This window comes from Talpa occidentalis, unplaced genomic scaffold (genome assembly GCF_014898055.3).
Source record: "Talpa occidentalis isolate TD23 unplaced genomic scaffold, MPIMG_talOcc4v2.1 talOcc4.12, whole genome shotgun sequence".
NCBI classification, from domain to species: Eukaryota; Metazoa; Chordata; class Mammalia; order Eulipotyphla; family Talpidae; genus Talpa; species Talpa occidentalis.
Window position 1 is genome coordinate 96,304,815 of NW_023601212.1, and position 27,292 is coordinate 96,332,106.

Sequence of the window (27,292 nt, forward strand, 5' to 3'; positions counted from 1 at the left end):
GAGACAGCAGCACGCGGCCTGAGAACCCCAGACAGAGGATGGCATCCCAGAAACAGACGCCGGCCAGCCCCACCACTGGTTACAAGCGAGACACCCTCACACCCGGGCCTCTGCTCCACCACGTTCCCCTCTCTGCCCCACCCAAGGCGCATACAGGCGCCTCCATCAAAGACACAAAAATCAAAAGAGAACGAGAGAAGAGACGGCGCCCTCCATGCGCATCGGCCGCACGTACCTGTTTCGGTCTTGCTGGCGAAGCCCGCTGCCTGCTTGATGGCGGCCGCCGTGAGTGCCAGTCCTCGACTCCTCTTCAAGCCATGCTGCAGGACAGCTTCAAACTGGGCACACAGGCAGGTCACCCTGAGGGAGGACAGCGATTCATCAATCACCCTGTGACTGAGTAACCACCCGGGCGGGCCAGCACCTCTGAGGAGCAGCAAGGTAAACACTGGACGTCAGGTTGGCAGTAGGTCACGGCAGAGACTGGGCCCACCACACACCTCTTCCCTCTCAAGTTTACTGCGGAGGACTCTGGGACACCCCGAACAGCCTAGTTCCCCGAGGGGAGGGTGCGGGGGCTCAGAGTCAATTTAAGCACAAATCAGTTTGCTGTAGGGAGGGGTTAGATGTTAACTGCATCCAATTCACAAATTCAACTCCAATGCATGTCACAAGGAGTTTAAGGAATAAGATTATCTTTCAAGAGATTGAATTCACCAGCCTGCCAAATTGGAAACACTGTATAATTTCATGGCCTGTTACATATATTAAAAAATATATATATGAAATCTCAGTCTTGTTCGTTATTTTTGCAGTAAGAGGTTACACTGAAGTCAGATGCAGAGCTGACGGAATTTTCAATTAGGACAAAATAACTGGGCATTTAACTGAATTTATTTCTCAATAACCAAAGAAATGGGAGATTCGGGAACATGTTTGCAAGGAGATGAGGTCACAGCAACTACACTTTAAGCTTAGCCGCCCTCCCAGGGCTCCTGGGAGCAGCCTGCGTGGGTCTGTGGGCCTCGGAGACCTTTCCACTCACTCCTGCGACTCATGGGAAGAACCATGCTTCTCTCTTCCACGTACCAGACTCCATTCCAGCCTCACAATAGGAAGGTGGGAGTGAGACGGGCAAGGCCACATGAGCACGGTACCAGTGGCGGGAAATACACAAATAAGCTACCCGGGCCATTTCAGTTGAGAACTGGAGAAAATAAAACAGGATGAGGTGGGAGGTGGCAACAGCACAGGGACAAGCTTAGATTTGTGGCCTGAATGGAGGTAACCTTGGGCTTCTGACAGGATATGATGAGAGGCAGCAAGCTAGGCAGAGGGGCCCAGTGCAAATGCCCAGAGGCCACCACCACCTGCTTCGACCTTGCCTAACTGCAGGCATTTCCTGTTCCACCCACTCCACACCTGGAGTAATAATACTAATAACACTCCAGGTGTTTATCACTCTGTGGGTAGTAAAACATTTTCATACCCATTATTTCATTAGCTCCTCCCATCAACACTATGGTATAGGTAAGGCAGGTATTATTGTCTCCATTTTATACTTAGATAAACTGAGATTTAAAGACATCTAAGTGACTTCCTGAAGTCACTTACAGGCAGAAACACCTAAACTCGGGCCCCAGCCCCACCCACCCTCACCACCAAGACAAACTTGCTTTACTCCAAGACAAAGTCTTCTCCTACTGGAAGGCCAGTAGGAAGAGAGAAGACTTTTGTTGATCCATAAACTGAACCCAGACAAATGGAGAATCTTGATCCCACCTCCATCCTTGGAGTATACATGCTGGCCCCTGTCTCTACCGAAGAGCCACTTCAGGGGTGCAATCTTGAGAGGGTAGCGTACTACTAGGACCATGTGGACAGCAGACATGACGGAACCCGCGTAGGCCTCTATACAAACTCTTAAGATGCTGGGTGGGTGTAGCGATTTATTGTCTTTCACACAACCCAGGACAAACCTTATATGTAAGTTGCCTTGCTTACTGAAACTGCCACTTACCAATCTGGAATGGTCTGCTTCTTTCTTCAGTCTCTCCTCATCTTCTGGGTATGGGAGCCATATATTTTACCCCAGGAACTCCTGACGTTGGAAACCAACCCTCCATGCCCAACCTTTACTCAAGTCATGTGTCCACGCCAAAAAATCCCAACACAGCATCAACAAATACACGCACCTGAACATTTACTCTAGCCTGTGCCTGTGACAGACATCACTAATGCATCCCAGCATTCCAGGAAATGCTGCCAGACGATCAAAGGTGGCCCTCCACACAAGGAAGTCTACTTGCATCCCAAACCTAACACTATCCTCAAGCACACTATTTGTTCTTCCACTCCTACCTGGTCTTCCTGGCTCCCCTGCCTGGCTCAGTGCCTGGTTCATAGCACACACGCCATAAACGCTATTTCATTGGGTAGGTAAATGGGTGATGAACCTTGAGCCCTGGGTTCTAGAATACTCCCCCACACTCTTTGCTGGGTAGATGTCATTCTTAAATATTAGATGCTAGTCTTCCCATATACATATGCTAGTCTTCCCATATACGCAGGCAGGCACACATTTCAGGGCTCCTGGAAAGTTGAGACACCCAATAAAACTAAGTTCCAGGGCCTCCCCTGGTGGCGCAGTGATTGAGCGCTGGGTTGCGAGGCTGCCCGCAGCCTCTGCAGCACCGGTTCAATTCCCAGCCACTGGCGAGGGTCCCACAAAAAAATAAAAAATAAAAAAATATAAAACTAAGTTCCATAGGAACCAAATCAAAGACACAGCAAAATGGAGTTTGACCAGGAAATCCTACTTGGGGGGAAGAGAAACAAAAACTCTGGGCCACGTTTAGAATTCTCCAGCGCAAACCACAGCTTAAAATGAATCATCTGCAACTATAATGATTACTCAACAGTCCCTGACTGCTTGGCTCCAAGGCACAAGTGAGTAACCACCCCCCAACTCTAAGAATACCTGGCCCCTGAGAGGAATGAAATGTAGGGGGACAGCACAAAGTTTGGGACACATTCATATAACAACCCTCCAGATGCAGTCACACCAACCTAACACAGGAGAAAATGGGGGGTGGGGGTGGGGGTTGAGCTGCAATCCCTTCATTGCTACACCTGCCTCATGAGGGATATTACCTAATACCTTCCCCATGTCCCTGCTTCACCTCCAAGTTTAATCCTACTGGTCACTCAAGACTTAGCTCAAGTGTCCCCTCCTCCAGGAAGCCTTCTTGAGTGCTTCCTCATTTGAGCTTCTCTCTCCTGCAGCACTTGGCCAATGTCTGCTAACGATCTGCTTTGCACAGCTATCACCTCTTGCTAACTTGAGTTTCCCAACAGCAAGGATCATGCCTCATTCACCTTAGTTGCCCCACACGTAACTCAGAAAACGGATTTGATGTACATTCAGGTGAGAGATGCTTCGTAGGAGATCTTGCATCACCCATAAGCCAAACCAGGTGGGTTCAGGCTAGAGCAGCAAGGAAAACACACGTGCCCAACCCTGTGAATCCAAACCCTGAGTTGTGGTGGGTGTGGCGCTGGCACTGCCTTAGAACCATTACATAAGGATGCCTGCAAAATGAGAGGGGCGTCTGCTTCAGTGAAGCTCTTTCATTCCTCAACTCAGTCTCTCCCACTTCCCAAGATGCTCTCTGCTAAATGCTCTCTGGCCTTGCTGTGATGGGTTGGCTGCCTCTGTGGCATTTTAGAGAGATGAACTCTAAGTTAATGAATTGGGGCATGTGTTTAACTTAGCAGAGCACTTAACAAGGAAGGTTTAGATTTTTTTTTTTTTTAAACCACCAAACAAGAAAATCAAGTTTTTGTGCATATAGCTGTTCCCCAGAGGAGGGGAGAAGTCATCTGCACACAGGGCCAGGCGTGGACAACAAAATCATACACACAAGGAGGTGCCACCCCAGTGAGGGGCAAGGAATTTGTTATCTTTGATCAGAACATCATAGTTCCTAGAAGAAAAAGAAACAAAGCTGGTTCAAGTTATGTTTTGAGAGGCTGCTCTGGTTCAAATGGACATAGCCCTATAGGAATTCAGCTCTTATATAGAGTGCTCAAATCTGACTTGACTTCAAATCTGTTAAAAATGAATCTCATTTAAAAAAAACTGTGGAATATCAATACAATGGAATACTACTCAGCAATAAAAAGGAATAAAGTGCTGATAGACACTATCACATGGGTGAGTCTAGAATATATTATGTTAAGGGAAAGAAGTCAGGCCCCAAAAGTCACACATTGTCTGAAACGTTAAGAAAAAGTAAATATATAGAAAGGAAGTCACTGTCTAAGGCCGAGAGTGGAACCAGGGATTAAATGTAAACTGGCACAAGGGAATTCTTCTGGGTGAAAAAAATGTTCTAAAACTAAATTATAATATGGCTGCACAACTATATAAACTGACTTTTAAAATCACTGCATTGTATACTTACAAGGGGTAGAATCTTGTGGCATGTAAATAGGTCTCAAAAAAAGATTGTTAAAAAAAAAAAAAACTGCCCTCAAGGTGCTCGGTAAAAGTCTGATAAAGGAGAGAAGGAGCTAATGGATGGAAAATGAAGTAACTCCTTCCTACTGAATTTAAATTTGTCCAACAGAGGGAGACTGCTGAAGTTTGACCAGTTTACTGCTAAAATTCAGCAAGCACTGGTTTTCCTGAGCTTTGTCCTATATTTCAAGGCTGTTTAACCTGCCACATTGTTCTACAATAAGATTCCTAAGAATCCTGTACTTTTTTATGCAAATATTAGAACAACAGACAGGATTAGCAATAAATGTAGTGCTTTCACTGAACAGCATCAAATTAACCTTTTGACTGAAGGGCTTATTTCAAATTGATACTTTTATTATATTACAGCTTTATGGGAACCTTTTGGGAGAAACCTAAGTACAGTCATGAAAACAGACAGGATTATATTCACGTGTGAAACTCCAGCATCCCCTGGGATAGAACCAACTGCACCCATAGCAACAGCACCAGCCCTATCTCTGATTTAAGACCATGCGGCACCCACTAGCCTTGCTGAAGCCAGGCCATTATGTGGCATTCATTTGCAACTGGCCATGCCCTATATTTATGTCTCATAAAATAAGTTTTCAAAAAGGTTCATCCCCTTTAGCCCCTGAATTTTAGGGTAGAAGTCAATCTGCGGCTATAGAAATCGGATAAAGATTTAGGGGGAAAAATGAAAATATTTATAATTGTGGGAAGTTAAAAAAAAAAAAGCCTAAATATTTAATATTTGGGGAATAGCTGACTGAATGATAGCATAGCTTAGAATCAAAGGCTATTAAGCCCTTAAAAACATTTATAAGAGCTCATCCAGATAAGTCAACATGTTTATAATACAATATGAAATGAAAACTAAGCATGTACATTAAGCATGTTCTCAACTATACCACACACACGTGCACACACACACTGACACACTGGAGGGGATTATGTAGGAAAATGAACCATTTGTAGAGGAATTACAGGGCAGGTTTTTCTTAACCTCGATGCTTTTCTGAACTTAGCTTATTTCTAAAACATTTTTTCATAAACCAAAGTACTGCTACCTTGAGCTATAAAGACTGAAGGAAAATGGTTTAAAAGTTATCATGAGGCTCTCCCTGCGCAGCCACGGCATCAGTAAAAAAAAAAAAAAAAAAAAAAACCAAAGGGGGGCAAGAAAAAGCAAGTTCTGAGGTTCACCCCTGACTGCCCCCACCCTGTGGGAGATGGAATCCTGGGTAAGGCCCATCTGAGTAGTTTCCTCAGGAGAGGCTCAAGGTGAACAGGAAGGCTGGGCATCTCAGTGGAGCGGGACAGAGGGCCAGAGCAGGAGCAAGATCACGGCAACTTTTGCGGTGGCTTTTTCCAACGGGCATTTGAAGTATCTCACCAACAAGCACGTGAAGAAAAATAAACTATGTGACTGGTTGTAGGTAGTTGCTAACAGCAAAGGGCATCTCTAAATTACCTCCAGATTAACCAGGATGACAAGGAGGAAGATGAGAATTAAAGCTCATCCATCTGGGGGCCTCCCCGGTGGCGCAGCAGTTGAGCGCTGGGTTGCGAAGCTGCCCGCAGCCTCTGCAGCACCAGTTCGCTCCAGGCCGCTCCCCGGCCACCGGAGGAGGGTCCCACATGGCGCGCAGACCTCCCCTGCCGCCCGCCGCTCCCCTCAGCAGTGTATTTCGTTAGGTCTGCCTGTTCTGCTCCCCGCTCTGGCTCTGGTGAATTCTCTCACCCTCCCGCGCTTCCGACTGTACCCAGTGCTTGTATAAATAAATAAATAAATCTAATAGAAAAAAATTAAAAAAAAAAAAAAGCTCGTCCATCTGGAATATTTTGTATGAGCTCTTGAATAAAACTCAGGAGCCAGAGGGAAAAAAGATAAAATAAAATTTAAGGTGAGGAAGTCATGCCACCATTTAAGATGCTTATACAGCATTAGCAATAGCATTTCTTGAAAAGCTTAGGTGACAAGGTCAAGAAAAGCAGGTCCAAAAAAAAAATACACAAATGTTTCTAACCCACAAATAGAAACATTCTGTAACAAAAGAAAATGTAACATTAAAAGTTGACTTCTTTAATAAGAGAAAATGGGGGAGGAGAATTTCATTCACAATAGTAAGAAAGTTTTAAAAATCACATTTTTTTTTAATTCTTTTTATTATTTATTTATTTATTTATTTGTACAAGCACTAGGTACAGTCAGAAGTGCAGGAGGGTGAGAGAATTCACCAGAGCGAGAGCGGGGAGCAGAGCAGGCAGAAGGACCGAAGTACACTGCTGAGGGGAGCAGCGGGCAGCAGGAGAGGTCTGCGCGCCATGTGGGACCCTAGCCAGTGGCCGGGGATTGAATTGGCGCTGCAGAGGCTGCAGGCAGCTTCGCAACCCAGTGCTCAACCGCTGCGCCACCAGGGAGGCCCTAAAAATCACATTTTTTAACAAGAAAGATACTAGTCCTGCATGAAGAAGACAGTAACATTTCTTTATAAGGCATTAAAGCCAGGGTCTCCCTGGTGGTACAAGGGGTTAAGTCTCAGAAGCTATCAGCAGCCACTGCAGCATGGGTTCAATCTCTGGCCAGGGAGCTACCCACATGGCACAGCAGACCTCTCCTGTCTCGCCCACTGCGCCCTTCAGCAGTGTATTTCAGTACATCTGCCGTTTTGCTCCCCACTCTGTCTCTAGTGAATCCTCTCATCCCTCCCCCCCACACCTCTGGCCTACACCCCAATTCTTGTATGCATAAATGAAAATAAATCTTTTTAAAAAACAGAATTAAGATCAAAATAATAGGAATGGGGGGGGTTGGTTTTGTTTTACCTTGTTTTTCAGTTTGGGCTTTTTTGGTACAATATATATACAGTCATTTATTTATTTTTGGTTTATTGGGAGTTGAATTGCTGAGTCATACATTAATTTGCATTTAGCTTAACTAGAAGCTGACAAACTTTTTCAAAGTACTGTTACATGTTTTGGCGCCAGCAACAATGCATAAGAGCTACAGTCACCCCACATTTTTGCCAATTCTTGGCGTTGTCGTATTTTATTTTATACGTTAATCATGCTGAATGGGAAGATTTATTAAAATAAAAATGTCCCCAAAATATCAATTCTTCCCAAATTAATGAATAAACTTAATACAATTCCAGTAAAAATCACAGGAATTTGGAACAGTGAGGTTTTGGATCCAGGGATAAATAACCCAATGGAGCAATATAAAGAAGCCCCCCCCCACCCCCTGGAAATCCTAATAAATATGGAAATACCTTATATAAAACAATGGCGTTACTTCAATTCAGATAAGCAAGAATGGGTATTTATCCAGTGGCACTAACACAGTGGCTCAGGGCTAAAGGAAAGTGAGGATAAATGTCTAGCCATAGACAAAACAATTCCAGAGGAAGGAAGATCGAAGAAGTGACTTGCACCATTTACCATCCATTGGGTCAGGAAATTCATCTAGAGAGCATGAGAGGCAAAGCCAGGTACCTCACCCGCAAAGTCCCCACGCTCCTTCTTGGGCCAGAGGTCCCAGCACCAAAGAGTCAAGTCAGCACACTGCGTTGGCCTGGAGCACCTTCTCACTGTGCTGAGGGCATGGAATGAAAGTAAGCTGCAGTCAGGTCCTCCCTGGTGGCGGTGGTGCAGCGGTTGAACGCTGGGTTGCGAAGCTGCCCGCAGCCTCTGTGGCACCAGTTTGATCCCCGGCGGCTCCCCAGCCACTGAAGGAGGGTCCTGCATGGCACGCAGACCTCTCCTGCCACCCGCTGCTCCCCTCAGCAGTGTACTTCGGTCCTTCTGCCTGCTCTGCAACCCGCTCTGGCTCTGGTGAATTCTCTCACCCTCCCGCGCTTCTGACTGTACCCAGTGATTGTATAAATAAATAAATAAAAATCTTTAAGAAAAAAAAAGTAAGCTGCAGTCAGAGACAAAGATCTGTGAGAAAGATGGCAACCATCTAGAAGAAACTAAAACTGGATTCATGTCTTAAGCCATAGACTATACAAAAATAAATTCCAGATGGAGTCAATGTTTAACTGCAAACAATAAAAAATCTCATAAGAAAATTAAAATGACCACACACATACTCTAACATCAGAGAAGACTTACTTAAAAGAGTGAAAACCCAGAAACTGGTAAGCTGGTTATAGGGCTCAGTAAAAAGGCACAGGCTCATGTAAAAAGTTTTAAATGCAGCATTATAATAGGTACTATTATCTGTGCTTATAAAGATCTGGAAAAAAATTTGCAATGCAGAAGACAGACCAAAGGTTAAGTACCATAATATTCAGAGTTCTTACAAATTGCCAAAGGAACAAATAAGCCAATAAGAAAAAAGGCAAATAATATGAAGACGTTTTGCTCAATTGAGGAAAACCATCAAGGAAATTCAAAATAAAGTGACAGTGAACTACCACCCATAAGATCGAAAAAACTTTAAAACAACAATCAAGACTGCTGTCAGCAAGAAAGAAAAGGGTCATCTCATGAACCGCAGCTAGAAAGGTTTAGAAAGAAATCTGACCACAATTTGTAAAAATAAAAACATGCGTTTTGACCCAGCAACCCAACTCCTTGAAATCTATGCCAAAGAAATAAAGATATAAGGAAAACAAAATAACTTAATCAAATAAAAATAAGAGGGAGGAGGCTCCGGATGTCTACTGCTTCATTATCCATAGCAGTGACATTTGGAAACAAAGCCAGGCCTCCTCTGTAGGCAATTGTTTACCCGCATCAGCAATAGAATGCAGGCTTTTAGAAGAATTATTAGAACTGCAAGTTGGAAAGGTTTCAACAGCGTAGTCCCAAGAGAAAAAATAAAGACACAGAACATTATGTAGGATTCAGTTTGTAAAACTGAATGTGTGTGTGTGTGAATACATTTGTATATTTTATTTGTGAATGTTTCTATGAGGGTAGAGAAAAACAGAGTGGTTCTTGATCACTAACATAAGTTCTCCAAAGGGAAGGAGAAAAGGATGTGGTAGAGAAAAAAAGAGGGGGGAAAAAAAACAGCTGACAAAGAACCAGGAAAATGCCAGCTTGGCAAAGGTAAAAACTTACAAGGCAGTGAGTGGTTTTCAAGCCACTGTTACGGGGAGGGTTTGAGGATGGTAGACAGGCAGATAAAAGAAATTCAATTAATGTTCTTCCAGAGGAACCAGATATTTAAAAAATAACCAAATTTCAAATGTGTGAAATCATACTTTCTGACCATTTTCAAAGTCACTGACATAAACCCAGGAACTGCCTTCTCTGGGGAGCAGACAGACTCCAGCCCTGGGTCTAGACGCAAACACAGCTGGGGGATCTCGAGGCGGGTGAGGTGCTTCTTAAGTGTGGAACAGGAGCTGGCTGCCAAGAAGGAATCAGCTAAAGGAGCTGGTAAAGCAAAAGGGGAAGAGAATGGAGAACAACCAGAGTCCTGAGAAGCACGAGGGGTAAGTGGGGAAGCAGGAAACAGAAGAAACATGAAGCCAATGGCCCTGGATCTCCAAATCTGCTCGGTCCACAGTGCAAGAGAAAGAAAACTCCGCATCAAAAGCTTGTCTTAAAAAAAACACAAAAATGACAAGCAGCACCCACTTGTCCTGATCTCTGGCCACACCTCAGAGTCAGAGCATGTGTACCTCATGCCCCACTTGCAGCCAGCCACTCAGGCGTACAGAATCAGCCTGAGGCGTCTCTATCCTCCACTCTCTTCTCTGGCTACCACCACCTCCATGCAGCCCTCCTGGCTGCTATGCAGAGCCACTTCCTCAGAGGTCCCTGATGCCTCCTCTCTCCATCCATCAACCTGGCATCCAGACCGAAGCTCCTCCTGAAATGGGACTCTGACTCCACCATTATCTTTCTTATTTACTTTCCTACACTTCACTAAGAAGAAAGAGGCACCCACCTGGAGCACTGGGCTCTGGAAGACAAGGTGACTGGTGGTAGCTGCAGGGGCAAGGAGACCAGAGTGGACTGGAGAACAATCCAGAAGCTGAAGTCAGGGTGAGGGAGAGAGTGTCTCAGCCACCTCTTCAGACCTGACCAGTTTCTTTTCATTAGCTCACTGCCTTTCCTCTTGAGGTTAAACGTCCCCACAGGGTAAGACGATGATGTGGTTTTCCTACATGAAAGTGCCGCCACCTTTGGCCAAACACATTTCAAAGCTAAGACGAAGACTGATACTGAGAAGGAACCCCCTAAGGGAATGAAATGCATTTTTTTTTATTTGATAGAAGTCTTTATTTCTTCCACCAATGCAGTTTTTAGTCCCCACCCCCACCTCCCCCCTAACTTCTAAAGTGCCAACCGTAGCGAGATGGGGAACTCTCCCGTTCAAACTTACTGCAGTTTTGTCTCCAGCAAGTTCAGTTTTTGTTGGACAACACAGCGAGAAAAGAGGGAGGGACACTAGGTGAAAAGCGTTTTTAAAACCCAGCTTCGAAATCAATGCAATGGTGATATAACAGAGAAAGAACAGACTTTGGTGCCTGAGAAACCAGGATCCAACTCCCAGCTCCGCCTTTCTGAGCCACCTACTGAGGCTGGGTCAGTTCACCTCCCTGCGTGCCCTGAAGACTGGAAGCAGGTGCGAACAGAGAGGGCAGGAGCCATGAGAAGCGCAGGCACCATCGCCAACGGTAAGCAGCAAGCTTCTCCCAGCCATAAACAGCGTGCTCACAGAAGGAGTTAGCTTCTTCAATAAATTCTACTATAAAGTAGAACATGCCACCTACTAAAAGTTACAGTAGGAAAGTGTATTGTATGAGAGCGTGTTAATCTCATTTTTAGAGATGGATTCTCTGTCAGGAAATGAATGGAACAGTGATGGGGAAAATGAGAAATAAGTCCAGACGTCATGCACACTTGCTCTCTCTCTCTCACACACACACACACACACACACACACACACACACACACACACACACGCCAGCTCAGTAGATCCAGGATGAGAAGCAGATTTGCACTATGAATTAATAAGCCTCCCTTGGGCCGCCCCTGGTAGGGCAGGTGGTTTGCGCCGCGCTGTGAGGCTGTCCACAGCCTATGTAGCACTGGTTCGATCCCAGCCAGCTGGCGAGGATCCCACATGGCGGAGCAGACCTCTCCTGTCTCGCCCACTGCTCCCCTCAGCAGTGTATTTCAGTCAGTCTGCCTGTTCTGTTCCCCACTCTGTCTCTGGTGAATCCTCTCACCCTCCTGCGCATCTGGCCTGTACTCCGGTTCTTGTGTAAATGAATAAATAAATCTTTAAAATAAATAAATAAATAAGCCTCCCAGGTGATTCCGAGGCAGGTGTACCTTCGAAATGACTCACCTGTGCTGACCAATGCCAAACCCATGGTAGGCCCTCAGGAAGAACTGGAGCAACCACTCATTCTACTGACCTAACACTGCAAATGCACACTGAGAACCTACTGTGTGACAGGCACGTGATAGTGCAGAACACAGAGAAGCAAACAGCTGGAGCAGCAGCCCCTCTGCCCTCGCAGCTCACTAGCCTCGTGCTGGCATGGCCACGCCAACGCCTGACTGTCACAGGGAGCACCGCCCACACTCCTGGGACGACAAATCTTTACTGAGCACCTTCCAGCTGCTTCTAGCCACCGTGACACATCGTGACCATGAGAGCAAGACCTCCCGGCCCACACAGAGCCGATGTCACAGAGATGGGGGACAGAGGTGAGCTAAAGTGGAGCGCACAGTGGACAGTCGATGAGCCAGTACTTACCATGTTACTGCCGAGAAAAAAGAAGGGGTAGAGTATAAAGGAAGGGGTGCAACAGTCCCAGTCCTGCACCTGCACTGCTCATGGCTGGTAAAGGGTCACAGAAGAACAAGAGCATGAAAGGGCAGAGAAGAGGAGGACCGGCTCTGATGGGGGGGCCCAGGAGGAAGCCGGTGCGGGGGTACACAGACAGTGTCCAGGGCAAGAAGACCGCCAAGCAAGTCAGTTCCCTTCCTTCCTGCCAGGAGAGTTCCTCCTGCCACCCCACAGCTGCAGAGATGAATCAGCTCTAAATGACCTCACGGCCATCTCCAGGATGTCTGAGTGCTGTCACCTTTACCAAAATGTTTCCAGCTCCTCCCAGCCAATGTTACAGAAGCTATGCAAAGCCTTTCCTGGGCCATAAAGGTTAATGGTAATATTTTTAAAGTCTAAAAGACCATATGATCACAGTAAAAAATATGAAGGATATCAGAAAGCTGCAAGAGTTTGGTGCAAGTTGCACCAAACCTCTTGGTGTGGTTTTTACCAGCTGTTGTTAGATGGAACTAGGGTCCCCCCGTGTCCATGTGATTTTATAGTTAAATGCTTCACCCTAGAGCTATCCCCCCATACCCATGTAATTTTTCTGTCTACTCTTTCTACTTCTTTTTTTGTTTTAAAGATTTATTTATTTATGCATACAAGAGCTGGGGTACAGAGGTGTGGGGTGGGGGTGAGAGGATTCATCAGAGACAGAGTGGGGAGCAGAACAGGCAGACTGACTGAAATACACTGCTGAGAGGAGCAGTGGCCGAGATAGGAGAAGTGTGCTGTGCCATGAGGGTAGCTCTCTGGCTGGGGATCAAACTCAGGCGGCTTCATATTGCTGCGTCTTAACCTCTTGCGCCACCAGGGAGGCCCTGCTCTTTCTACTTCTATTGCAAGTTCCAATTTTTATACTGCTGCCAAAGCATTTTTTGGCTTAAAACAAATTCCGTAGGGACATCATTTTTAAAGGTGATGTGCCACTGATGCACACCTTTTAGTCGCCATTCCCCAAGGGTTGGGCATTTTACATTACTGAGTTTTCACTATTATAAATCACCCTGAACAGTTCTGTTATACAGAAGGCATTTCCAGCATTTCCTCAGAACAGAATCCCAGAAGGAGAATTAGGGGAAACTAGAAACACGTCAGACACACTCCAGGGTGGAGGGGCCAAGGGTCACCCATAATCCCTGTGAGAGGCAGAAGCAGAGCTGTTCATCACTCACCACCCGTCTGTCGTGGCAGTGAGCCGTCTGAGAAGTGACGTATTTACCTGCTGTCGGAATCTGAGGCGATCTCCTTTCTCCCTCCAAAGCGGATCTGGCACTGCACGCAAAGAGAAGCTGCAGAGATCAGCTGGGGGTGGGATCCCCTCCCCCCACCACTCAACAGCCCATCAGGCCTGCAGGCTCAAAGGGGACACAGCTCTCCACATGCGGGGGAGAGGGGGGGCAGCCCAAGACCAAAGGGATGGACACCCAGCCTCCCAGCCACCACTGAAAGGAAGCCCTTATCTCCTCTGTAGAAAAGTGAGCCTTGTGGGTAAACAATGCTAAGAGGAAAACAGAAAGCACACCGCCTTCTGCAAATTATCTAGAAGCGCCTTCTGCCAGCAGCCGAGTGTCACTAACACTGCTCTTAAGAAGCAATAATTACATTCTTCCACAAATCTGTGATGATGGGCCCCTCTAACGGAGCCCCAAAGTTGCCAGGACAGGCTACACATTAAGTCAGCATAAATCAAGCCTCAAACAAGTGCTCTGGTTGTGTCGCACGACCAGTGGGGGCACAGGGAGGAGGGGCTGCCATTCAGATAACAAAACATTTAGCATTTTAACCACTTTTAATTGGACGTGCAATTCACAATATTGTACGCCCAATAGCACCGTCCATTGCTCTGTTAAAGGCGGAGGATCTCCACTGTGGGCCTCAGGCTTGTAAGCTTGCTGCATTTATTGTATTAAAACAGACAGAAGCTATGTAGTGTTCTAAATGACACATTTGTCAAAACTCGGGGCACTGCACTCTCAAAATTGCTGTATTTATTACACTCAAATTACACCTCAATAAAGTTGGTCTTTGTAAAGGTACATATACAGCTTTTACATGCACACACCCATAATAACAACAAAACACAGTAGCAGGCGTGGGCATAACCCTCCAATTATTTCTATTTAACTGCTACATTTAAAGTGCTTTGACCTGCTTCCTCATCTTACATTTTCCATTTCTGGAGCAAAGACAGAAGAAACGAATAGTGTGGATTCCATATTTACTATGCACCAGGGGCGTGTCAGGCCCCTCACCTGCTTTAACAAACAAGTTCCGTCCACTGTGGAGATGAGTGAGCAGATTACAGAGAAGAGGGGCCTGGACGAGGCAGGCGAGGTGCCCCGGCTCACACAGGGTGCAGAGATGAGGCCAGGGTGCCTCGGGGCTTGGGCAACTGCTAAACTCTTTGGGCTCACGTCAGCACGCAGCACCCACTTGTATTAAGCATCTCCCCGTACTGTGACAACATGCATGCTGTGGTCAGGCCCCTTCTAACTATGCGCACCGAGAATTCCCAGGCAGTCCTGGCTCTGCCACTTCCTAGCCAGACCACTGGATCTTCTGAGCTTTGGTTTCTTCATCTGTAAACTGGAAATCACTGCGGGAACTGCCTGGCAGGGCGGGAAGGGTTCCTGGAGAGCACTCTGTGGGGAGCCCAGCACGCCACGCAACCAGTGTGGCTCACAGCAGCACCTATCCTCAGGCGCAGGACAGGACGCTACCTAATGCAGCCTCGCGTCAAAGCCCCTTCCACGCCCCGCCAGAGGCGGCATCAAAACCAACCTCCAAAATGAGCACAGGGCCCTCGTGGAAGATCCGGACCTCCGCAGCCAGCAGATGCCCCAGCCGTGCCCAGCCCCATCCCTCTGCCTCTGCTCTTGTGCTCACGGGGTCCCAGCTCCAACCTACCACCTCAGCCACTGTAAGAGGTTCCCCGGTACATGGTGGTTTGGAAACGAGACTTTGAAACCCTGAAGGATGGGGCCCTCCTTTCCCTAGCTCTGCCGCCTCCCTGCTCTATCCCTGGCCAGGGGAACTGCAAGCCTCACTGTTCCCAGATACCAGTGGGCATGAGAGTGTCTGGGGGGCAGAACCACTGCCCTGTCACTGGCCTCAAAGGCACATGGGAGCCCTGCTCTTACCTGTTTCACTGCATCCAGCAGTCGCTCCAGCAGGCATTGTCTTTTCATGTCATTGTTCTGTGATCCTAAAATGCAATGAAGCTCAATTAGTTCTCCCTGGCACGAGCCTTCTGTCAGGACTTCTGGCGTGTGGCATCGCACATCTCACCCGGCACTGAGCGTCCTTAATGAATCAGTAACAACACTGGGTGCCAAGAACCTACTTCACTACAATGAACCTTGACCACTGGCCTGACCCTGACTCCCAGGAAATCAGCTCAGCGTCCCCCTAATATGAAGAATGTGTCCATAATGGCCCGCTCCAGCCTTCTCAAGCTCAGCACAATCAACATCCTCTGCAGTGGGGGCTCCCTGTGCAACGCAGGATACTTACCAGTCCCCCGGGCCCCAACCCACTCGATGCCAGTAGCACACAGATATAAGCCGTGGCGTGCCTCCAGACACTGCCCCATGTCCTCTGGGTCAAAGCTGCCCCTGGGGGGCTAACCTGGCAGGGAGGCTTCCCAGGCAGCGGGCGTTGCTCGCTGCTCGCCACCAGGTCTAGCATCCTTCTCCAGGCCACCTGGAGGCAGGGAAACCCAGTTCCGGCTTTTCTCAGCTGCCTTTATAAGGCCGTCCCTAACAAGTCCTACTGAGACTTAAGGCAGGCGTGCCCCCGGAGGGTGCTGGGGAAATACTGCCCACCTGGTAAAGGGCAGGAGGTGGTGTCTTAAGTCGTCTGTCCATCCTTCCTGCCTCCACCACAAACACAGAGTGGAGCCCGAGTGGCACTGTGTGACCAAGAGCGGCAAGCCAGAAGGGCAGGCCCCAGGACAGACACCGGGCCTGAGGGCCGTCTGCTGAACCAGCACTAGAGAGCTCCGCCCTCCCCGCAGCAAGAGCCCCAACTGCTCAGTCCACTTGCGTGGGGCTTTTCCTGGTGACCGAAAGCATTCGCTGTGGACTCACAGGGCCCACAGCCCACGACGTCCATTTAGGGGCAAGATCACTTGAAGGTACCACCAGGCAGACAGTCGGTGGAAGGAAGTGCTGGGCACACACGAGTTGTCAGCAATCCCACCAACAGGGACAGGGACAGAACAGTCATTTCAGAGCAGAGGCACACTCGGTCACAACAGCAGGAGCCCCACACTGTAGGCCTTGTGTCACAACAGGCCATGTCTAGTTCTCAGGCACCTCACAAGGGCTGCCCCAGGAAGCACCTGCAGGGCGTAGCCTCAGAGACCCACCTGCCCGAGTCCTGTCCAGGGCCAGAGGTAAGTAACCACCGCACTGCCTGCCAGCCAGCACCGGACTGCTCTGCCTGCATCCCCGGCGGCCTTAACTTCCACCACCACCTACAAGCCACATAGTAGGTCCCCATACCAGGCAGGGGAAGCTGAAACTCAGAGTGGATAAGCAGTCGTGTACACCGAGCCCTCCACAGACAGGACTCTGCATGCCAGGCCAAGAGCAAAGTGCTGGACAGTTAAATGCACAAAGTCGCCTTCTCCGGGAGGGCGAAACAAACAGTGCATCTGCTGCAAATGAGCGGACTGGGAGAGTCTGACTAGGAAGAAAACCAAATGGTGTGACGAGGCAGGGAGGAAGTCAGGAGGCCAGGCCGCCGGGCTGCAGGGAAGGCCCCTGTGCCAGGCCACACCTGAGCTCAGCCCTTTTAAGAGGAAAGGAGCAGCCACGAGATCCGGGAGGTCAGCTAGGACGAGGGCGTGGCCGATGCAGGAGCACACACAGCTCTGGACCCTCCCGGGACTTGAGGGAAGGAGAGCAGACGGGCAGGCGGGGTCACATGGGGCTGCAGGGACCATGAGGAGGGGTCAGGCTCTGGGTCCCACTTGGTGGGACCCAGACCCTGACTCAAGCTCCTGCCTCAAACTCCTGCCTCTCAAAAAGCCCGTGTTAGGAACACCACCAAGGCCCAGGCCTGGAGATACAACCAGGCCATGGACACACAGGAATACGACTGTCTTCCCAAGGGTTGCCGCTGCTTTTTCTGAAAGAGGTTTCCAGAAACGACAGCCTGCACATCATTCCCACCAGACAAGAGGCCAAGTTGAAGCAAAGAGGATGGCTGAGGGCCCGCCTGCCCGAGGCCCTCACCCAGCTCCCCTGGCACCTGCATCTCCCGTGACCCCGCTATAGGGATCAGGTTCTGCTCTTCTCTCTGACCCAGGACAGAGAAGTCAGGCTGCTTTCTTCCCTTTTCCAAGGACTGCACCCACCCGCCAACTCCACAGCCCTCGGGAAACACCAACAGGAAAGTTGACAGGTTTTTCACCCTCGAAATGCCTTTGCTGTTTTTCTGATCATAAAAGTATTTCACGTGAAAAAATAAAAAAATCAGGAAAAAATGTACACAGAAAATTTGAAATTTCCATCAGCTCACTGCTGCTCATCTGTGCAATAATTCTCAAGCTTCCCAGTACATGCGAGTCTCCTGGGGTCTTGTTAAAAGGCAGGTCCTGATTCAGCAGGTCTGGGGGGAACCTGCAAGCTGTCTTTGTCACAAGTGCCCAGGTGATGCTGAGGCTGCTGGCTCCTGCACCGACATGAATGGTAAGGACTGGCACCTACCCTTCCTGTTATGCGCAGGGCCTGGAAACCGTCTGCTTCATCTCACTCCACTGCTTTTTCTAGGTGCAATGCCTCACCTTGCAAAGCCCCTCCTCAGGGTGGGGAAAAGGTCTATTCTCTATATAGAAACATCCTGAGGTTGTGCAGGTCTCAGCCCACCGCAAAAGAGGTTCCGATCACTCTGCAGTGACAAGTGTGCTGGAGACCGCTCAACCTCAGGGTGGGCACCTGTGGGCACCCCAGCCCCGAGCCAGGACTTAGGGAATGGGTCTCACTTGCAGGATGGAGGAGCTCGGGTGGCCTTGGGCGCGCTTGTGAACTATGGCACAGAGGGGGCACTGGAGGGGGCCCAGAGCAGGAAGTCACAAGGAAGAGCTGGTCTCCTGGCCAGGCTGCAGGAGCCTGGTCTCCGCACGAGATCCCACCCCCACGTCTGCAGTGGAGGGAGAGGGGCTCTGTGGAGACAGGCGGGGGAGCCTTCAACCTACCATCTTTCTACCTTCTCCCAGTGACAAAGACTAGGAATCCTCCGGTCTCAAGACAGCAGCCACCAAGGGGGCAGAGAGCCACTGGCCACCTGCTAAGCCTCCCCTGTGGGGTGAATTTTAGCCTCAACAAAGGGCACGGGCTCCATCCTCCAGGGCTCTGAGGCTTAGGAAGGAAGAGACCTTCACCCAGGCTGGTCCCCTGGCAGAGCTGGCTCTTGGCTCTGCCATCTGCTGACTCTGCTCACTCACAACCCTTAAGAAACCCACAGGGGCGATAGCCCCACCGCTGTGCAGGAAGGATTGCTGGGTGACACCCCGGCCTTCCCGCTTCCTTCCTTTTCCAGCGGCAGCCCTCGGTCAACACCATCAACCAGAGGAGCAAACTAGACTTCTTTAAACTTTCTTGAGAGGCCACCATCAAAACAGAAACTGTAGGGCCTCCCTGGTGGTGCAAGGGGTTATTCACTGCACGATGAAGCAATCCCCAGCCTCTGCAGCACAAGTTCGATCCCCCGGCCGACCAGGGAGCAACCCACATGGCGAAGCAGACCTCTCCTGTCTCCCCACTGCTCCCCTCAGTCAATCCGCCTGTTCTGTTCCCCACTCTGTCTCTGGTGAATCCTCTCACCTCCTGCATCTCTGGCCTGTACCCCAGTTCTTATATGCATAAATAAATAAATCTTTAAAAAAAAAAACAAAACCTAAAACAGAAACTGTAAAGGCACCACAGGGAATACTCCCAGGGGCACACCCCTAAGACGAGAAGTGTGCCAGTGCCGGGCCCCTGGCCCAGAAACCATATGTGCAAGTGCAGATCAGTTACCTGGTCCCGGGTGCTCATATCTTTGTCTTTGACATTCAAAACCCTTAGGACCCTACATTCATTCCTGCAAATCTCAGCCTTCAGGAGCCTCATGGACAGGCAGAGTAGAGGTGAAGAATGGACAGTCTGCAGGTGAAGAGGCAGGACCTGGACACCCAGAAAACAGTACTGTGGCATTAAAAGGAAAAGAACGGGCTAGCCTGGCTTGACTCCACTAGCCCAGGTATGTGACCACGGGCAAGTTCCCTCCCCTTGCTGCCCCCAGCAGGGCCAATAAAGTAGCAAGTGTGTATCTGCCCACAGAACAGAGCCTAGTAGCTACCAAGACTTTATACATTAGCCATAGTTATTGTGGTTGGCCACCCTCTACCCCAGAGACATCAAGACCTCTGGCTCCAAGAGGGATTTCCACCAGACTACCTTCTGTCCAGAGCAATTCAAAGCAATCCAATGCAGTCTCTGGGTTCTCTGCTCTTGGGGGTAAAAGCAATGGTCCCTTGGCATGTGAGGAGGGGAAATCAGCAGGATGCAGCAGGCTCTCTGTGTATGTTCCCTCTTTGATACTTGCAGCAAGTGACGCTGGAGTTCAACCCAGAGGAGGGTCGGTCACTCGATCAAGGTATGCCCCCACCTCTCCACACAGAACAGAGGCCAGGCCAGGTCTCTGTGTGAGGCTGGTCTTTGCAGTGCAGCAAGAAGACAGAAGAGAGGTTCTCTGGGTGCCCCCACTATTGCCAGGAATCCTGCCAGCAGTCAGGCAGCAGAGTAAGCACTGAAGGGGGGGGTCTCCTTGACTCAAACTAGGACCCCCACATGGCCATTCTGCTGGAGACTAGGACCTACTGAAAAGGTAGGAACTTGGGCTGTGTTTTTAAAAACCAGGAAGGACTAGAACAGGTAAATCCACACAGATAGAACATAACTGCTTCATGGGCACAGGGATTCCTTTTGAGGTGAAGAAAATGTTTTGGAACTAGATAAGGTGGTGGCTGCAGATGTCAAGGAATGTACTAAACACCACTGAATTGTTCACTTTAAAATGGTTAATTGCTTTTACAACTGCTAAATATGTCATGTAATGATTGCTCATTGCTTTGATCATTATCAAAAACATAAATGCTTTTATATTGTTTGAATTTCGCCTCACGAAAAAAAAGTTTCATGGGAAAGACTGCAAGAGGCAGATAAGGACCAAGAACACTCAAAACCAAAGGGACTCCTGTGAGACAGCCCAAAAGGTGGGACAAGGTGACTCTAGAGAGCGCCCTGCTGCCACCCACGCTCTCTTCCCTTTCGTCTTTCTGCTGATACTGTGGGGAGAGTCTGTGTCAAGCTGGGAGGTCCCTAACTTCTGCATCTGTCAGGGCCTGAACAGGAAACACGTGCACTCAAGTAAGCAGAGTTCAAGGAGGCCCCCATGTAAAGGGGGGCTACCGAGGAGTTGGGGGGGAGCTAAGCCATTGTCACCCGAGGAGGTTTCACCGCCACAGGGCACTCAGCAACACCTGCAAGCATCTTTGGCACAGCCTGGAGGGTGTCCAGGCATCTAGAATGCAGGGATGGTGCTTAGACACCTACCGTGCACAGGACAGCCCCCCACCCCCCCACGGCAAAGATTTATCTAGCCCAAAACATCCACATGCTGCAGCCAGAGATTTCTGCCCTAAGGTGAATTTGTTATCACCACCTCACAGATGATGAAACTGAGGTTCTGAGAGGGTAGAGTCACTTATACCTCCACTTGGGCTGGGAATCCCACCTCCTCTCACCAGCTCAAGGACACACTCCAGCAACTTAATCTCTTTCCCACATCTTCACTTTTTCTTCCTTTCTACATAACTCCAAAAGCCAGCGAAGATACTGGGATTTCCCCAAGTTTAATGGCCACCACCATGCTGTGCTCCCACGTGCCCTTCCAGCTGCACCCCAATTCGCTGCTGCTCTGTCCAGCAGCACTTCCTTCTCAAGAGCATCCAGCCCTCTGTGAGCACAGCCCCAGCCACGACTGTCTCGGGAGTGGAGGGGCCCCATACCCTTGTGTTCCCAACTCCTTCACCCTGCACTGATTATCTACACAGCGGCCATAACATCTGGAAGCAGAGGGGAGCACATGACCTCCTGATGTTGCAGAACTAACACAATAGAGTAGGTGAATTTCCTCAAGGACCCACAAAACCGCAATTAACACTTCTCCCAAAGCTGGGCTGTCTCGGGTGGCCTGTATTTCTGACTTTCACTGAATAAACCCGCATCTGTAATGTACCACAGAACAGGGTACAAACTTTTTCTGTCAAGAGCCAGACAGTAAATATTTTAGGCTTTGTGGTTCCTACAGCCGCTATCACAACTACTCAGCTCTCCTAGAATCTCAAAAGCCAATGCTAGAGATGATCCACTCGTGAATCAGCAGGACTGCTTACAAAATGATTTTACCCCACTGGCCAACCACTGCCCTAGCAGGATTAATCAGAGCGGGCGATTTAGAAATGAAAACTGCAGTGTCTGTTTCCAGACTTCGTAGGCACCAGGCAGCAAGTTGGTTACAGGATCACAGCTTGATTGTATTTCCACCTGCCCTCACCAGATAACCAAGACTCCACCACATCCAGAGCCGGGCAGGGAACAGGCTCGGTATCAGCTGGCTGTGCTGGCAGAAATCACACTCAGTTACGTTTAAAGGCAGGTGGGATGTTGACAATGTCAGCCCAGCGGTGAGCTCAGTACTGTTGTTTTTGTTGTTTAATTTCCACCACCCCCAAAAATGACAACCACCCCAAATTTAAAAAAAAAATGGAAAACTGAAGTGAAGGAGGAGGAAGACAAGAAATTGCTGACCAGAGTAGGCCAAAGGCAAGCACGCAACCAAAATCAGACCCCTCCACTGCCTTACAGGGACAGGTGGAGTATGGAAATGAGTGTAGTGGGCAGGGAAAGCAGGGGTGAGGGCAGGCAGAGACTGCATTGAGTTGAGAGCTGGACAGACAGTCCCACCAACTCTCCAAGCACCTGGATCCCACTGAGCCTGAAGCTAACCCTAACCCTAGTCTTTTCATTACAAGACACTAATTTCCCAGTGTGTTGAAACCAGTTTTTGCCATATGCAACTGAAAAGGGTCCTGGCTAACACACCACTGGTGTGCCCATTCACTTAACAGACCAACAGCTCAGTTCTTGGCTAAGTGACAGAAGAGCTACCAAATTATCCTCCAATAAACATCTACTGATTATTGAGGCCTGAATATCTGACCAAGCTCTGCTGCCATCAGAGCCCCACTCTTACTGGCGTATTTTAAATGAGGACAACTACTTTGGCAGAAAGAGCAATCAAGAACAATCAACACTTTTATGTTAATGCAACTTCTGGGAAATCATCCTAAAGATGATGTTAAGGGTAAAAGCAAAAATGCAAATATAGATAATGATAAAATCACCTCAGCCTCTATCAGTGTTACTCAACCTGTTTTTTCATTAACTACCCCTTTGGATCTTTTTTAAACTGTTTTTTTCCTTCATCACTGCCTGGAGGAAACATTAACACCTGTTTGTCACTGCATGCATATCTGTGCTTTATGCATCCCAGTAAAAAAGGTTTCCCCCCTCCAGAACCAACGTTATCACCTCCCACTGAGATGACCTGACCTCTGTATGGAGAAGACAGGGCAGGACAAAAGGTGCTTCATCTGGAATTATGTTCACCTGCCAGAATCTAGAGTCAACCAGAATACCTTGGATTTCAGTTCCACGTTTTAAGAACTCCAAGAACTTGACTTCCTATTGGTTGCCCAGCAGAGCCATGAAAGAGAGACGCAGGCTCTGGTCCACTGCCACTGGCCCACAGAGGAGGGTCAAGTGTTTGCAGGGAGCAGGACACTAGCTTCTTGCCCTCTCCACGAGGGACCAACCCAGCACCTTGCGTAGGGGGTAAAGTTGATGCCATCCCCCTTTCTGCTCTGAATGAAAACCACAAATACTCTTTTTTCCATTCACTCATTTCAGCCAATTCTTTATGCCGAATACAAGGCACTGCTGGAGATGGCCCAGTCAATGCCAAGGAGAAAAGCGTGACCTTCAATATTCCAGACAAAGGAAATAACTGCCAAAATGGACACAAACATCAGGCAAGACACAGCAGGAAGGACCCACAAAGGCCGGGTGTATGTGGTGTGTCCTGCCCTTGGGGCTGATTTATTTGACGTCTCTGGGTCAGGCTTTCTTTGAAAAGGGAACATCAGTTCTTCCTAGTCTAGGAAGCATTCTTGACAGTTACTAATGGAAATGAGCACTGAGGACCTTCAAATAAAAAGTCTTACAAAATGTAGTGCAAATAACATGGTTTTCGGGCCCTACAAGTTTTACTTCCCCAGTAAGAGGGAAAACATTATCTGAAAATCAGAGTTCCTTAGCTTGGAGAGGCTGGTGATCAAGTATTCCAACCCACTGGATTCTTCAAAAGAAAACAGATATAATCACCACCACAACACCTTAAGAAACCACCCACATGGGGCAGGTCTCTCCTTCTAATTTCTTTACTTCTCATATAAATATGAGTCTAGAAACTGTTTTGTGTACATGTGTGAATTTGCATCAAATTACATATCTTAGGTATAATTCTGCACCCTTCTTTTTAATATACAGAAAGTTGATGTGGAGCTACAGCCACAGTGGTGTGTATAAACCCATTTTGTTCCTTGTGACATCTTTGAGACTTTCCATGGAGTAATCAGACCACACATGTTTATCTACTCCCCAATTAATGGTCAGCTGGCTGTGGCCAGTCTCATGACACCCATTTGTCCAGTGTGTGCATTACAGCGCCACTCCACCTCCTGGTAATCTGCACTTAACGTAGTCCGCTTTGAACCCATCTGACCTCTGACTCAAGCATTTCCAACTACAAAATGTAGCAGACTCTAATGGCCAATTTATAGGAGGTGAAAGAGACAGAGAAACATGTCAAAGCACACCAAAAGGATGCAATCAGCAAAATCCCACAAAGATACATTATAGGATAAACTGTTTCCTTCAACAAAAATTGCTGGGAGGGGAGGGGAAAAGAGAGATAAGAGGGGAATCTTGGGTTTAAAAAAGACTTTGTGCTTCAGAGGATACCATCAAGAAAATAAAAAAAACCCACAGAATGGGAGAAGAGTTTTTATATAAATAATAGCTGATAAAGGACCTGTATCCAGAAATTATATAGGATTCTCAAAGCTCACAATGAAGAGACCCCAATTAAAAAGTAGACAAAGGGTCTGAATAGATACTTGTCCCCTAAGATGGTACATACACGGTCAAGAGCATGAGGAATGGTGCTCATCATCATTAGTCATTAGGAAAATGCAAATCAAAACCACAGACACCAATTCACACTCCCGAGAACAGCTATTATCAAAAAGATTTCGGTGAGGATGCAGAGAAACCAGAACTTTCCCCACAGTGCCCGGCGGGAATGGAAAGTGGTGCATCCGCTTTGGAAAACAGTCCAAGAGCTCCTCAAATGGACCTGGCATCACACCCAAGAGATATGAAAATGTGCCCACACGACAACCTGTGTCTGCCTGTCCACAGCAACATTATTCACACAACAATCCAAAAGTGCAAATAAGTCAAATGTGCATCAACTAACAAATGGATAAACCAAGCACAGGGCAACAATACAATGGAATATTTTGCCCCAAAAGGAATGAAGTACCTACCAATACAATACACACTGCAACATGGATGAACCTCGTAAACATTACAAGAGCAATGACACAAAAAAACGCATGTTGTGTGATTTAGTTTATATGAAATATCCAGAATAGGAAAATCCAGAGAGCATGTAGACTAGTGGTTGCCTGGGGCTAAGGGAGAGGAGTAAAAGGAACCGCTGCTAATGGGTAGGTGTTTCTTTCTGGAGTAATGAAAATGTTCTAAAATTGATTACAACACTGTGAATACACTAAAAACTTTAAAAAAAAAATTAAACTAAAAAAAAGAGTTAAAAGACAAACCAAGTTACATTGTCTAAACCTTACTTAGATCCTGAGTTTTCAAAAGCACACTACAAAATAAAATTATGAGACAATCATGGAAATTTGAACATTGACTATCTGGTGATATTAAAGGATGATTGCTAATGTCTTAGAGGTATGATAATGGGACTGAGCTGTGTCTTTGAAAAAGGGGCCCCTATACTTCAGAGATACACATTTCGTTATTTACAGATGAAATGATATAGTGATTTGTTTTAAAATAAACTGGTGTAGGGATTTGCCTCAAAATAAACTGCGGAGAGAGGCAGGGAACAGACAGGGATATAGATGAAGGCAAGAGCTGGCATTTGTTGAAATCCTGTAATGAATGGTACATGGGGTTTGTTAGATTGTCAGCTCCACTTTAATGTTTGAAATTTTCTTTAAAAAGAAGAAAAAGAGGAAGTACATCCATGCCACATTATTGCATTGTGTGCTCAACATCAATCCCACAGGTGGAAAAACCCCACTTCAACTGTGTTTTCAAGAAACGATTGAAAATACTTGGACTTTCCCGAATATCCTCAGCAACCACTTTTTCTGCCTAAATGACAATCTCTTCAAAAGAAGGCTTTCATCTTTAATGCTTTTTCCTTAAAAAACCATTTGTTGGCTCCTTTTGTCATTTTAGACCTAATGATGTTTTTTAAATTAAAACTTAAAACTTCCTGAGCTTTGCCATTCGATTGTTCTCTGCTACATAAGCTCATCCCTTTCCCTAGGCTTGTCAATTTCACTTTTTCTGGCAATGACGGCAGAAGTAAGGATGGTCCAGAACAGTGAGGTCATGACAGAGACTTCTTGGTCACATTAAAAGGAAGAGATTTCCAGGGACAGCTCAGCCCCAGCCCTTGCCCCAGAGCTGGGCCAGAAAACAACCCCACCTTCATGTTGGGTCCTTACAGAAACAACAACCAGTCAGTTCACCCACCACGTGAGAGGCACAGTACAGTGGCTTTACCTAAGTAATGATTAGTCATTGCAACAAGCCTAGGACGGGCACAATAATTTATCCCCCTTTGTTGGGATTTCCGGTTTGGTCAAGTAACTCGCTCTCATGACACAGCTTCATGCGGCAGAGCCAGGATTTGAATTCAGACCTTCTGGCTCCAGGGACTGCCTGAGACCTGACTACACATATTACCCCCTGGGAGGACAGGATTACTCCCCTATCTTTGTGGTGGTGTTACTATGTTCACGAACCAGAAACTTTAGACTCATTCAGTTTGACAACAAAGTTAGACTAGCTCTCAAAGCCCCCTCCCCAACTCCCTCATCCAGACCATCTATTTCACAAACCTTGCTCTTGGACAGCAAAAACAAAAGGCACATAACTAGTAAAAAAGTGACCCACAGGGCCTCCTCGGTGGCGCAGCGGTTGAGCGCTGGGTTGCGAAGCTGCCCGCAGCCTCTGCAGCACCGGTTCGATCCCCAGCTGCTCCCAGGCCGCCGGGGGAGGGTCCCACATGGCACGCAGACCTCTCCTGCCGCCCGCTGCTCCCCTCAGCAGTGTACTTTGGTCCTTCTGCCTGCTCTGCTCCCCGCTCTGGCTCTGGTGAATTCTCTCACCCTCCCGTGCTTCTGACTGTACCCAGTGCATGTATAAATAAATAAATAAATAAATCTTTGAAAAAAAAAAAAAAGTGACCCACAAAGTTAACTTCAAGGTTAGAAAGGATGAAAGAAACATCCCCCTGGTCTTGCTCCCTGTCAACCTGCAGAAATGCCAGGGTGAAAACAGGGTTGGGAGGACGGGTGCAAAAATTCTTCAGAGGCAATTCCACAGTGAGGGGAACAGGCACCAGGAGGGTGGCGGGCCCTCCAAGCCGGGGCTCATCCCAGCCAGGGCAGCTGAGAGGCTTCCCTGAGTCACTCCCATCTCCACACACAACACCCAGGAATGACTTAGCATGCA

At 47.8% G+C, this 27,292-nt stretch overlaps 1 protein-coding gene and 1 pseudogene across 2 annotated transcripts in view; one reads left to right on the forward strand and one right to left on the reverse strand.

Moving 5' to 3' along the window:
• SNX29 (sorting nexin 29) overlaps positions 1-27,292 on the reverse strand; it is a 296,663-nt gene that overhangs the window by 268,441 nt on the left and 930 nt on the right. For both annotated transcript variants that reach the window (XM_054693831.1, XM_037507581.2), the window contains exons 2-4: positions 15,479-15,543; positions 13,558-13,610; positions 236-360 (exon numbers count right to left, since the gene is read on the reverse strand). In XM_054693831.1, coding sequence (XP_054549806.1) covers positions 236-360; positions 13,558-13,610; positions 15,479-15,543 — 243 coding nt within the window. The remainder of the gene's footprint in view (positions 1-235; positions 361-13,557; positions 13,611-15,478; positions 15,544-27,292) is intronic.
• LOC119241920 (60S ribosomal protein L22-like) lies at positions 5,685-6,038 on the forward strand (annotated as a pseudogene).